This window comes from Hylobates moloch, unplaced genomic scaffold, assembly GCF_009828535.3.
Source record: "Hylobates moloch isolate HMO894 unplaced genomic scaffold, HMol_V3 SCAFFOLD_12, whole genome shotgun sequence".
NCBI classification, from domain to species: Eukaryota; Metazoa; Chordata; class Mammalia; order Primates; family Hylobatidae; genus Hylobates; species Hylobates moloch.
Genome location: NW_026652287.1, coordinates 37,260,267 through 37,274,035, shown reverse-complemented (window position 1 = coordinate 37,274,035; position 13,769 = coordinate 37,260,267). Strand labels below are relative to the sequence as shown.

Sequence of the window (13,769 nt, the reverse complement as noted above, 5' to 3'; positions counted from 1 at the left end):
TAAGACCAGAGCTGCCATAAGGATGACTACCTTGGATGGGAATCCAAGTGGGGAGAAAGGCAGGCGACTGGCCGGGTGTGGTGGCTCACACCTGTAATCCCAGCACTTTGGGAGGCTGAGGCAGGCGGATCATGAGGTCAGGAGTTTGAGACCACCCTGGCCAACATAGTGAAACCCTGTCTCTACTAAAAATACAAAAATTAGCCAGGCATGGTGGCGGGCTCCTGTAGTCCCAGCTACTCAGGAGGCTGAGCCAGGAGAATCGCTTGAACCCGAGAGGCGGAGGTTGCAGTGAGCCGAGATCGTGCCACTGCACTCCAGCCTGGGCAACAGAGCGAGACTACGTCTCAAAAAAAAAAAAAAAGAAAGAAAAAAAAGAAAGGCATGCGACTGAAGGAGCAGGGGCCCGTGTGTTCTCACCTGTGCGACGCTTCGGGATCCCTGATGGGGAACTGTCCATGGGAGAGGTGTCAGAGAGGGAAGCATTGTTTTCAGGAGATGTGGCAGGACGGGGCGGGGAGACCTGTGAGCAGTCCGGGGCAGGCTTCTGGAAGAGGAAAGAACAATTCTAGAGTGAGCGGGGGAAGGAGGGACTCCATTTCCCAAAAGTTGAGAGTAGAGGGGACTGAAACCTCTCTCTGTGTCTACCCTCCTTTCTGACTCTATGGTCTCAGCCCTAACTCAGGGGGGGCCTCTTCTCACCTGGGCCATCATCCCGCCCTCCGGTGCAGGATCACGGTCCCATCAAGGACCCCCATAGCTCTTCTGCTTTCTGCAGTAACAGAATCTTCAATTCTCCTGCTTCAGCCTCCCGAGTAGCTGGGACTACAGGCCTGCACTACCATGCCTGGCTAATTTTTGTATTTTTAGTAGAGACGGGCTTTCACTATGTTGGCCAGCTCTACACAACGGGATGTCAGGGGAAATGATATACACCTCTTCGTATAGTTTCATTTTTATTTATTTATTTATTGAGACACAGTCTTATTCTGTCACCCAGGCTGGAGTGCAGTGGCGCAATCTTAGCTCACTGCAACCTCTGCCTCCCAGGTTCAAGCAATTCTCCTGCCTCAGCCTCCCGAGCAGCTGGGATAACAGGCGCCCGCCACCACGCCCAGCTAATTTTTGTATTTTTTTATAGAGATGGGGCTTCACCACGTTGGCCAGGCTGGTTTCGAACTCCTGAGCTCAAGTGATCCTCCCGCCTTGGCCTCCACAGCACTGAGAATACAGGCGTGAGCCCCCATGCCCGGCCTTCTCTCCATACAGTTTGGATGTTTGTTCCCTCCAGATCTCATGTTGCAATTTGGTCTCCAATGTTGGAGGTATGACCTGGTGGGAGGCATTTGGGTCATGCAGGCAGATCCCTCATGAATGGCTTGTACCCTCCTTGTGGTAGGAACTGAGTTCTCCCTCTACTGGTTCACGTGAGAGCTGGTTGTTTAAAATTCCTCTCTCGCCATGTGACACACCTGCTCCTCCTTCACCTTCCACCATGACTGGAAGCATCTTGAGGCTCTCACCAGAAGCAGATGCCAGCACTATACTTCTTGTACAGCCTGCAGGACCGTGGGCCAAAATAAACCTCTTTTCTTTATAAATTAACTGGTCTCAAGTATTCCTTTATAGCAATGCAAAATGGACTAATATGCATTTCCTGGTTCAAATAACATCCACTTAATGTTGAGTGGGGTGCCCTCCTCTTCCTGTTGGCAGAATATGGATGTTCACAGGGACAAGGGCATCTACAGAGAGCAAATGGCAGCACAGAGGAAGCCTGGACCTCTGACCCGTGAGACTGTCACATGAACCCCGGACTCTGCACTCAGGAGAGAGAAAAATAAGTGTGCGTCTTGCCTAAGCCACTGCTACTGTGTCTCGGTTTCAACCACTCGCTTATCATCTTACAGGGCCTGTGCCAGTTATTAAGTGATTTTCTCTCAGCTCCAAACCCGTCACTGTCCAGTCTCCCTCGTGATGCCAGGACTGGGACTCCACAAATCTCCTTCTTGCTCTGGCGCCACCTCAGCATCAGGCAGTGCCAATGGAGGGAAGTAGAGGGCACTGCACAATTGGAGGCACAGCCGGCTTGCCGGGGGCAGCTGCTGGATCCCACTGACAGGTTTTTCTAACACTCACGGGGCTTGCCACGTGATACCTGATCAGAGACCCTGGCATCTCCCACCCAGTGCTCCCTTCCTGAAAGATCAGAGTCGCAGGCTCTCGGGGCACCTTCTCTAAGTTCAGAGACCTGCCAGCAGTCCCGCCACAGAGGTGTGAATTTCAGCTCAAAAGCCACAGGGATGGTCGCTGCACCCCGCAGTTGCTACTTCCATGATGCCTTAGAGTTAGTTCTCTTTTTACTCCTTCGGTTACCTATTTAACAACTGCATACCTAGTGACCATCCTTTAAACTCCCTCTGTTCAAATCACTGGTATGGTTTCTGTCTCCCATTGAGACCCTGATGGAGATACAGGTCTCAGAGAATTTTTTTTTTTTTTTTTTTGAGATGGAGTCTCACCCTGTTGTTCAGGCTGGAGTGCAATGGCACGATCTCGGCTCACCACAACCTCCACCTCCCAGGTTCAAGCAATTCTCCTGCCTCAGCCTCCCAAGTAGCTGGGACTACAGGCCCGTGCCACCATGCCCGGCTAACTTTTATATTTTTGGTAGAGATGGGGTTTCACTACGTTGGCCTGGCTGCTCTCAAACTCCTGACCTCGTGATCCACCCCCCTTGGCCTCCCAAAGTGCTGGGATTACAGGCGTGAGCCATCGTGCCTGGCCAGAGGAATACTTTAAACGCTGCCCAGGACTAAATGATCTCTGTCTCTCTTCTGCCCAAAACTCTTCCTAGATCCCCAGAAGCCTCAGGGTAAAGTCCAAGCTCTAAAAGAGATCTCTATTCTAATACCTGGAACCTGGGAATATGTTAGGTTACATGGCAAAGGGTAATTGAGGTTGCTAATCAGCTGACCTTCCGATAGTGGGATTATCCTGGACTATCCAGGTAGGCCTGATATAGTCACAGGGGCCTTCAAAGTGGAAGAGGTGGCAGGAGAGGAAAGTCAGGGTGAGATGTGGCCACAGAAGAAAGGCACAGAAGGAGGCAATGCCGCTTGCTTGCTTGCTTGCTTATTTATCTATCTATCTATCTATCTATCTATCTATCTATCTATCTATCTATCTATCTATCTATCTATCTATCTATCTATCTATCTATCTATCTATCTATCTATCTATCTATTGAGACAGAGTCTTCGTCTGTTGCCCAGGCTAGAGTGCAGTGGCGTGATCTTGGCTCACTGCAAGCTCTGCCTCCCGGGTTCATGCCATTCTCCTGCCTCAGCCTCCCGAGTAGCTGGGACTACAGGTGCCCACCACCACGCCCAGCTAATTTTTTGTATTTTTGATAGAGACATGGTTTCACCATGTTAACCAGGATTGTCTCGATCTCCTGACCTTGTGATCTGCCTGCCTCGGCTTCCCAAAGTGCTGGGATAACAGGCGTGAGCCACTGCCCCCAGCCACTTGCTTTGAAAATGGAGAAAAGGGGATCTCTAGCAGCTGGAAAAGGCAATTCCTGGATTCTCCCCTAGAGCCCCCAGAAATAAACGCAGACCTGCTGACACCTTGATTTTAGCCCAGTGCAACCCATTTCAGACTCACGACTCCCAAACTGTAAGACAATAAATTGACATTGTTTTAAGCCACTGCGTTTGTGGTCAATTGTTATGGTAGCAAATGGGAAGCTAACATAGGTGGTGAGGAAGGTTTCACTGAGGAAGTGATATCTGAGCAAAGCATGCAAGAAAGCAGGGGACTGAGCCAGCTATGTACCTGGGAAAGAGAGTTTTAGGCTGGGAAAAGAGGTAGTGGCCCAGAGGTGGAAGTGCACCTGGTGGGTGTGGGAAGCCAGGATGGAGCGAGCCGAGGAAGAGATGTAGATGCGGCTGCAGATGTGATGGGCAGGGGGAAGAGAGGAGGAGCAGGAGAGGCCTGGTAGGTTTCCGCAAGGCCTGGCTTTGGCCTGTGGTGGTAATACCAGGGGGTTTGGGCAGGGACTCACAGGACCTGACCTCACCATTGACAGAATAAGCAGCACCACGCTTTGGACATCATCCACAAAGCAATAAACAAGCATTAAATGACTTAAACAGGGGAAGAGAGTGATCCAATGTATTTGGAGAAGTTAAAAAGCCCTCTGACCACAGGAGAGGACAGATATACTTTTGAACCCTTACTTTTTTGCTTTTTTTTTCTTTGAGGCAAGGTCTTGCTCTGTCACCCCGGTTGGAGTGCAGTGGTACAATCATAGTTCACTGCAGCCTTGAACTCCTGGGCTCAAGCGATCCTCCTGCCTCAGCCTCTCAAGGAGCTAGCACCACAGACATGCGCCACCACACCTGGCTAATTTTTAAAACATTTTTTTGTAGAGATGGGGTCTCGCTATGTTGCCCAGCCTGGTCTCGAACTCCTGGCCTCAAGTGATCCTGCCACGTCGGCCTCCCAACGTGTTGGGATTACAGACATAAGCCATTGTGCTGGGCCTTAAGCCCTTGTTTTACATCAGGCATTATTCTCAGATCTGTATGTAAATCGACTCATTTCATCTTCCCAGCCACCCTATGAGGAAGGCGTTACCAGGAGCTGCACGTTACAGTTGAGGTATCCAAGACCTAACGTGGTGAAGGAGACTACCCGAGGTCCTAGGGCAGGAGCAATTAGGACCAGGTTGTGTTAGCACCCGAAACACATGCACCTCTCCTGGGCAATTTCTCCAGAATTCTCCTGAACAGCTGCTGCAGTCTGTTCCAAAGGCTAATGGGAATTAGTTTCTTCTGGTAAAAATGGGCAGGGTGATGGGGACGTACCTGGCCTTTAGCAGGGGTAAGGGCTTCATCCTCCTCCTCCCCTTCGCTGCCCAGGACCCGGGCCGCCTTCCTCCCCGGCCTCTTCACTGGAGAGTCACTCTCGGACACCACTCCATTCCACTCCTTCAGTGCCGCCCTGGAAGGTGGGGAAATGGGGGTGTAAAGGGGCGACTACAGCAGGCAGAGTGGGGGCACTGCCCGCAAACACTTTGGTTTCTTTGCTGTTTCCTTCCCTTCCTTTCAAGCATCCAATGAACATTTTCTAGTTGCCTCCTCAGCAAACCTCATCATTTCATCCATCAATGCATTCATCCACCCGCCCACTCATCCACTCACCCACCCATCACACATCTCTGAAAGCCTCCAGAGTGCCTGCCCTGTGATGGCTGATGCTGAGGAGCAAATGAAGTCCCTGCCTAAGGCTGCCATTGGTCTCCAGCATCTATTGGGACACCTTCCTTTTTTTTTTCTTTTTTTTTTTTTTTTGAGATAGAGTCTCGCTCTGTCACCCAGACTGGAGTGCAGTGAGCCGAGATCACACCATTGCACTCCAGCCTGGGAGAGAGTGAGACTTCATTTCAAAAAAAAAAAAAAAGAAGAGTACTGTTGTCTTCTACTTAGATGAGACAGCATCAAGATGTGGCCAGTGGCCAGCTTCTCTGCATCGCGGAGAATGTCTGCTTCTAGAACGAGGCCAAGACCTGCAGAAACAGAGACCTACAGACAACTCCAAGGCCCTGGATCCAGCTGTGCCTGCAGCTGCTCTTGCTCTTGGACTTCCAGCCACCTGGCTGAACAAGTTTTTTGGGCCCCAAGACATTTTGCATTAGGTTTGAACACTTGCAACCAAGACAATCCTGACTGCTAAAGGAAAAAATTCACCATATCCCGGCCCTGTGACATACTTTGGAGGGGGCTCTGTCTCTCTGCTGCTGTTGGATGCCTCCTTCTCAGGCTTCTTCGCTTTACCCTCTTTCTTGGGGTGGAAAAATGACCTAGAGGAGCATAAAAGGGGGTAAAAAAAGGAGAATAACAGCACCAATACCCTGCCTATCTATGCTGAATCCTATAACTTCCTTTTTTTTTTTTTTTTGAGACAGAGTCTTGCTCTGTAGCCCAGGCTGGAGTGCAGTGGCGCAATCTCAGCTCACTGCAAGCTCCGCCTCCCGGGTTCACGCCATTCTCCTGCCTCAGCCTCCCAAGTAGCTGGAACTACAGGTGCCCGCCACCATGCCCAGCTAATTTTTCGTATTTTTAGTAGAGATGGGGTTCACCGTGTTAGCCAGGATGGTCTTGATCTCCTGACCTTGTGATCTGCTTGGCCTCCCAATGTGCTGGGATTACAGGCGTAAGCCACTGCGCCCAGCCGCATCCTATAACTTCTAACACCATTTCCATCTCAGCACATAACACAGAATTTCAAATAAGCCCTTTAACTTAACTGATAAGGAAACTCAGACTCAGACAAAGGAGGCAACACTAATTTTTCTGCCCTAACTCACCTGCAAGATATGATACACCCCAACCTGCAAGATATGATACACCCCAAGTTTTATTCAACAAATATTAACTAAGCACTTTTTAATTTTTTTTTTTTTTTTTTAGACAGAGTCTCACTCTGTTGCTCAGGCTGGAGTGCAATGGCATGATCTCGGCTCACTGCAACCTCTGCCTCCCAGGTTCAAGCGATTCTCCTGCCTCGGCCTTCTGAGTAGCTGGGATTACAGGTGCCCGCCACAACACCCAGCTAATTTTTTTTGTATTTTTGGTAGACACGGGTTTTCTCCATGTTGGCCAGGCTAGTCTCAAACTCCTGACCTTAGGTGATCCACCCACCTTGGCCTCCCAAAGTGTTGGGATTACAGGCATGAGCCACCGCGCCCAGCCTAAAAAAAATTTTTTTTGAGATGGAGTTTTCACTCTTGTTGCCCAGGCTGGAGTGCAATGGTGCAACCTTGGCTCACTGCAACCTCCGCCTCCCCGGTTCAAGTGATTCTCCTGCCTCAGCCTCCTGAGTAGCTGAGATTACAGGTGGCCACCACCATGCCTGGCTAATTTTTTTTATTTAGTAGAGAAGGAGTTTCACCATGTTGGTCAGGCTGGTCTCGAACTCCTGATCTCAGGTGATCCTCCTGCCTCCCAAAGTGCTGGGATTACAGGCGTGAGCCACTGCGCCCGGCCTAACTAAGCACTTATTATGTGCCAGGGCCTGTTCTGGGCCTGAGGGGTTTGGCAGTGACCCAGACACATGAAGTTCCTGCCTTCAAGAAGCTGACACTCTGGTGAAGGGCACAAATATTAAGCAAACAACTAAATATAAAATGTTGGGGCCTGGCACGGTGGCTCACGCCTGTAATCCCAGCACTTTGGGAGGCTGAGGCGGGTGGATCACGAGGTCAGGAGATCGAGACCATCCTGGCTAACACGGTGAAACCCTGCCTCTACTAAAAATACAAAAAAAATTAGCTGGGTGTGGTGGTGGGCACCTGTAGTCCCAGCTACTCAGGACGCTGAGGCAGGGGAATGGCGTGAACCTGGGAGGCGGGGCTTGCAGTGAGCCAAGATCACGCCACTGCACTCTAGCCTGGGCGACAGAGCAAGACCCCGTCTCAAAAAAAAAAAAAAAAAAAAAAAAAAAAAAAAAAAAAAAAAAAAAAAAAAAAATGTTGGAAGGTGTGAACATTAAAAAAAAAAAAATCTGGTGAAATCTGAATAACAAAGTATGGAGTTCAGTTAAGAGTAATGTACTGACATTGGTATCTCAGTGGTGAGAAACGGATCGTAGTAATGTACGATGTTGACAATGGAAACGGGCAAGGGTATACAGGACCTCTCTGTACTCTCTTTGCAACTTTCCTGTACCTCTAAAATTATTCCAGAATAAGAAGTTTATTTAATCTTCAAAAAGAAAAAAAAGAAAAGGAAAAATCATGCAAAAGCAAGTGGACAGAAAGCAATCGAAGGCACCATCAGCCCTGGAGAGACAATCCCCAGATTCCTCATCCCGGGAGAAAAACGGAACCCAGCATTGTGTAAGCCACTACCACCCAGGTTTCCAGGATGGATGCCCATGTCTGGGTCTCTCTACCATCCATTTTTTCCTCTTGGTAACAGCCCCTCCGTTTTCCTCTTGGGATGCTTCTTACCCCACATTCTCTCAGCACACACGATTTGAGTGGGCTGGCCCTTTTGCTCGTGACCAGGAGTGGACACATGACCCAGGCTGCATCCCTGTGGCTGGTTCAGGGATAGGTATGTGGCCCAAGCTGGGCCAGTAGAACTGGGCTCTAACACCCTCTATCCACAGGGACTGCTAACCAGGGGAGAGCCCACCTGAGGGGGAGGACAACCTCAAGGACAGCAGAGCTGAACAATGGAGAGAGACAGATTCCCAGAGAGAAAGTTTTGGCAACTGGATAGAACCAAGCCTGAGGCTGTTTACTCCAGCAGGTTTCAATCACATAAGTCAAGTCACACCCTTTCTTGTCTTCCTGATGCCAGACTGCATTAACACGAGGTTTCTCAACCTAGACACTACTGACATGTTGGGCCTGATGGTTCTGTGTTGTGGGGGGGGCTGTCCTAAGAACTGAAGGTTGTTTAGCAGCATGCCTGGCTTTTAGCCACTAGATGCCAATGGCAAACCCTGTGTCCCTAGGTTGTAACAACCAAAAATATCTCCAGACACTGGCTGGGTACGGTGGCTCACACCTGGAATCCCAGTGCTTTGGGAGGCCGAGGTGGGCAGACCACAAGGTCAGGAGTTCGAGACCAGCCTGACCAACATGGTGAAACCCCGTCTCTACTAAAAATACAAAAATTAGCCAGGCGTGGTGGCACGTGCCTGTAATCCCAGGTACTCAGGAGGCTGAGGTAGGAGAATCACTTGAACTTAGGAGGCGGAGGTTGTAGTGAGCCGAGATTGCGCCACTGTACTCCAGCCTGGGTGACAGAGCAAGACTCCAACTCAAAAAAAAAAAAAAAAAATCTCCAGACACTACCAGATGTTCCCTGGGGAGCAAAACTGCTGCTGACTGAGAACCACTGGGTTACGGTTTCTGTTCCTTGCAACTAAAAAGTGTTGTTCAATACACTGTCTTCCATATCCCACGGCTCATTTTCCATACTACTCGACTCCTGGAAATTCCAACTCAAAATCTAACGTAAGGGTTTTTTTTTTTTTAAGTACAGATTTAGAGAAAGAAACAGAGGACTTGGAGAATGAAAGACTCAGGGGCAAGGGAGGGTCCTCACATGATACTTCGCTGCATGTTGGCGTCAGAATTCTCCCTTCCTGTCCAGCTCTTTTCTTCGTCTGTCAGCTGCTCCTGGAACAGAAATCCAAACACTTGTTGAGGTGATTGGTTGTGCAGAGATCCAAACACATAAAACCCTTTCTTTCAGAAAGAAAAAAAAAAAAACCAGAAACATGAATTTCCCCTTCAAGAAGAAACTCCTGTTTTTATGAACCAAAATAATTTGCTAGTGAGATTTACTGGTGAAGAATAGAAGTTCCAAATCAGAGATAAAGATAAGAGGCCTCCTTTACCATAAGAAGACTGTTTTTCATCTAATATGAAGAACAGACTGAGGAACTGAAATGGGTTTTTTTGGAGTTAAGTTTAAAGGTTAGTGAAAAATTGTTTTAAGGTGATGACATAATTCCCTAAAACAACTGTGGAAGCTTATAAAATTGTACCCGCTGGTCTACATAAATTAGCTGTTGGGCAATTTCTAAGGTATGCTGTTATTTCAAACAAAGGGCAGAATATCAGAGTGTGCTACTGTACTGTGTAAAAGAGAAAGGCTACAGGCCAGGCGCAGTAGCTCACGCCTGTCATTCCAGCACTTTGGGAGGCCGAGGTGGGTGGATCACTTGAGGTCAGGAGTTCAAGACCAGCCTGGCTAACATGGCAAAACCCTGTCTCTACTAAAAATACAAAAATTAGCCAGGTGCGGTGGTGCATGCCTGTATTCCCAGCTACTCTGGAGGCTGAGGCAGGAGAATCGCTTGAACCCGGGAGGCAGAGGCTGCAGTGACCCAAGATTGTGCTACTGCACTCCAGCCCGGACACGAGTGAAACTCCATCTCAAAAAACAAAAACAAAAAGACTATAAATGTATCCACATATCTTGTATATGTACAGAACATCTCTGTCAGAAGACAAAAAACTGGTGATGCTGTCGCCTCAGGAGGGACAGCCACTGGAGGGAGATTTTTTAATACACATGCTTTTGCAGGCAGTATTTAATTAAAAAATTAAATACTTTTTTAAAAAGTCTATTATTTAATGAAATCAATAACAGTCACTGGGGCTTCCACGGTTTAGAGTAACTCTAATGAAAGGGTTCCTAGGCCGGGCGTGGTGGCTGCTGCCCATAATCCCAGCATTTTGGGAGGCCGAAGCGGGTGGATCACCTGAGGTCAGGAGTTCGAGACCAGCCTGGCCAATATGGTGAAACCTCATCTCTACTAAAAAAACAAAAATTAGCCAGGTGTGGTAGTGGGCATCTGTAATCTCAGCTAGTGGGGAGGCTGAGGCAGGAGAATCACTTGAACCCAGAAAGCGGAGGTTGCAGTGAGATCAAGCCACTGCACTCTAGCCTGGGCAACAGAGTAACACTCTGCCTCAAAGAAAAAAAAAAAGAAAGAAAAAGAAAAAAGAGAAAAAGAAAAGAAAGGGTTCTTAATCTGGGGTCCACAGAACCCAGGAGTCCAAGAGCAGAACTCAAGTGGTCTATGAAATTTGACAGGAAAGAAATTACGACTTTATTCTTGTAAACTTCTAATTGGAACTGGGCCTTTCCTTCCATTATAAATATTAAACATATAAAAAATTATAAATTTCCTATATCTTTTTTATAATGGAACAAAATAAATTACACATTATAATTATGTAATTATAATTATTTACAGTATATTTCCTTCCACTATGAATATATTTTTTTAAAAAGTACTAGCAGGACCTCTGCATGGATTGCTTGAGTTTAGACCAGCTCAGACAAGGCTGAGCAACAGGAATATAATAATGTAGTGTGGGCAACAGGAATGGTTTTGACTTTCCCTTCCTTTGCACAGAAATCTTCTTCGACCCATTGGGTCCCCTTTCATTTTCTGGAATCAGTCCTCTCTGTCCCGCACCACACGCCTCTAAGTCTCCACTCCTCTCTACAGCCTCGGCCGCCACATGCTGGCACCAGAAACTCAAACTCAATTTTGGAATCAAAAAACTCAGTAGGCCGGTGCTGTGGCTCACGCCTGGAATCCCAGCACTTTGGAAGGCTGAGGCAGGCGGATCACGAGGTCAGGAATTCGAGACCAGCCTGGCCAGCATGGTGAAACCCCATCTCTACTAAAAATGCAAAAAATTAGCCAGGCATGGTGGTGCGTGCCTATAATCCCAACTACTCGGGAGGCTGAGGCAGGAGAATCACTTGATCCCAGGAGGTGGAGGTTGCAGTGAGCTGAGACTGTACCACTGGACTCCAGCCTGGGTGACAAAGTGAGACTCCATCTCAAAAAAAAAAAAACTCAGCAATTTCCAAACAGAGTTTCTCAGGGCCAGTTGGGGAGCAGGAAGTAAGCAATGCTTCAACCAAACAGTTCACAAAGAAAGCAGGTTAGGGACTTAGCCACCAAAATCCTGAGGGCAAAGGAGAAAACTATTACAATCCCTACCGAATGCTCACCTGCCTAGGTACTTTACATTCTCAATTATACTGACTCTCCACAACAACTCTGTTACAGAAACTAAGGCACAGAGAGGTTTTTAAAGGAACTTAACCTGCATCTGTAGTATGTTCCACCCCAGGTCGGCCTGCTCTACAGCTCACCTCTTAACCACCAGACTGAGTTGCAAGGGAAGGAGAAAGAAATAAGCGTTTACTGAAAGCCTACTCTACGCCTGACAGGCTGATCACATTCTCAAATACCCTCAATCCTCAAGTCAGCCCTCCAAGACAGGTGAGATCATCCCCACTTTACAGATGAAGGTACTGAGGACAGGGGGACATAGCTGGGGTTCAGGCAAGGCTTCAAACCCCAGTGTGGCTGGCTCCAAAGCCCACGTTCCTTCCTCCTTACCATGGTACTCAAGGCTGGCTTCTCAACTCTGTGTGTTACTGAGTTGGGGGGAACAAACTGGTTGATGCCTCTGCAGGACCACTTGGCGTCTCTATCAGAACGGCAACCCCACTTCTGTGTATTTGGCCCACAGAGACCCTCACAGGTGGACCAAGTGAGGCACAAAGTTTGCTGTTGCAGCACTAACTGTAAAGAGAAAAGACTGGAAACTGGTGGAATGTCCATCCTTAGGGAACTGGTTCCCTAATTACTGGAATACCATATGGTAGAATATTGTTCAGGGTTAAAATTAAATGAATGATGGATAAAAGGTATAGGAATTTTTTGGGGGGATGATAAAAATATCCTAAAATCGATTACGGTAATAACTGCACAACTCAGTGCATAAACTGAAAACCACTGACTTGTACACTTTAAATGGGCAAACTGTATGGTTTGTGAATTATATCTCAATAAAGCAGTTACCAAAATGAAGAAATAATGACAGGAAAAATATCAAGTGAGGATGAAACAGTACTCAGTGATAAAAAGAAACGAAGGACTGATACAAGCAACAACTTGGGTGGACCTCCAGGTCATTGTGCAGAGTAGAAAAAAGGTAACATCCTAATAATATATGATTCCATTTACATAACAATCTCCAAATGACAAAACTAGAGATGGTGAACACATTAATGGTTGCCAGGGGCCTGGGGAGGAGTTCTTATGTGGAGAGGGAACTGTTCTGTATAACATTTATGATGGGGGTTACACAAATCTATACAAGGGATCAAACTGCATGGGCACACAGATGCACAATCACACTCACACACACACAAACTGGTGAAAACTGAACAAGGTCTGTAATCTAGTTAACTGTACTGATGTCAATTTCCTGGTTTCGATATTGGGACTACATAAGATGTCACCATTAGGGGAAGATGGATATAATATTTTCACAACTTCCTTGAATCTATAATTATTTCAAAATAAAAAGTAAAAATAAGAGGTAAGCTCCACCCCTTTATCAAGCATACATTAGGCCAGACTTCTCCCCATTCAGATGATTCTCCATCTTTTACGAGCCCTTTACCTAGACCTGGACCTTACCACTGACCTCTCCCTGACACCACCCTCCAGTAGGGCCCACTGCTTCCAGGTGATGCTGCTGCCCGCGATTTACCTTCTAGCCCCCCAGGTGGCCCTGCCCCCTCAGCACTTCTGGTTCCCAGCCTGCCCCGCCCCTCGGCACCTCCCCTTTCCAGGTGGCCCCGCCCACACGCAATCTTTTCCCCGGCCCCGCCCCTCAGCTCCCTTCAGCCCCTCCCCATCCCAGATAGCCCCGCCCCCTCGGGCGGCCTTCCGATTTCCAGCTGGCCCCGCCCACACACAATTTTTCCCCCCGGCCCCGCCCCTCAGCTCCATTTGGCCCCTCCCCCTTTCAGGTGAACTCGCCCCTCAAGGCCTCTTCTCAGAAGCCCTGTCCAACTGTTTCTGTTTCTCTTCTACTCTCTGACTGGCCCTTCTCCCCCTGGGGGACACCTCTCTGCACCCTCCGGCGGCCCGCAGCCCGCGCTCTTCCCTCTCCACCGCGCTCTCGGCAGCCTCAGCGTCCCCACGCCCGCTCCTCTGCGGACACCCCGACATGGCGAAGCATAGGCCCCAAGCATTCGGCGCACCCGCCGCCCTCCGTCTCCCACCTGCTTGCGGACGGCCCCACTTGTCTCGCGTTGGTCCCGCGCGCCGCTGCCCGGGCAACACACTCAGATCCGCCGGGCGCGCCTCTGCAGTCCCAAGTTCGCGCCACGGCATTCGCGCGCAGACGTCTGCGG

The 13,769-nt window shown here is 48.7% G+C and overlaps 1 protein-coding gene across 1 annotated transcript in view; it reads right to left on the bottom strand.

The window, feature by feature from the left end:
• LIG1 (DNA ligase 1) overlaps positions 1–13,690 on the bottom strand; it is a 55,976-nt gene extending 42,286 nt beyond the window's left edge. Inside the window, exons 1-5 of the mRNA XM_032169309.2 lie at positions 13,638–13,690; positions 9,129–9,202; positions 5,780–5,869; positions 4,875–5,010; positions 421–547 (exon numbers count right to left, since the gene is read on the bottom strand). Coding sequence (XP_032025200.1) covers positions 421–547; positions 4,875–5,010; positions 5,780–5,869; positions 9,129–9,145 — 370 coding nt within the window. The 5' untranslated portion in view covers positions 9,146–9,202; positions 13,638–13,690. The remainder of the gene's footprint in view (positions 1–420; positions 548–4,874; positions 5,011–5,779; positions 5,870–9,128; positions 9,203–13,637) is intronic.
• Between the last annotated feature and the right edge of the window lie 79 nt (positions 13,691–13,769).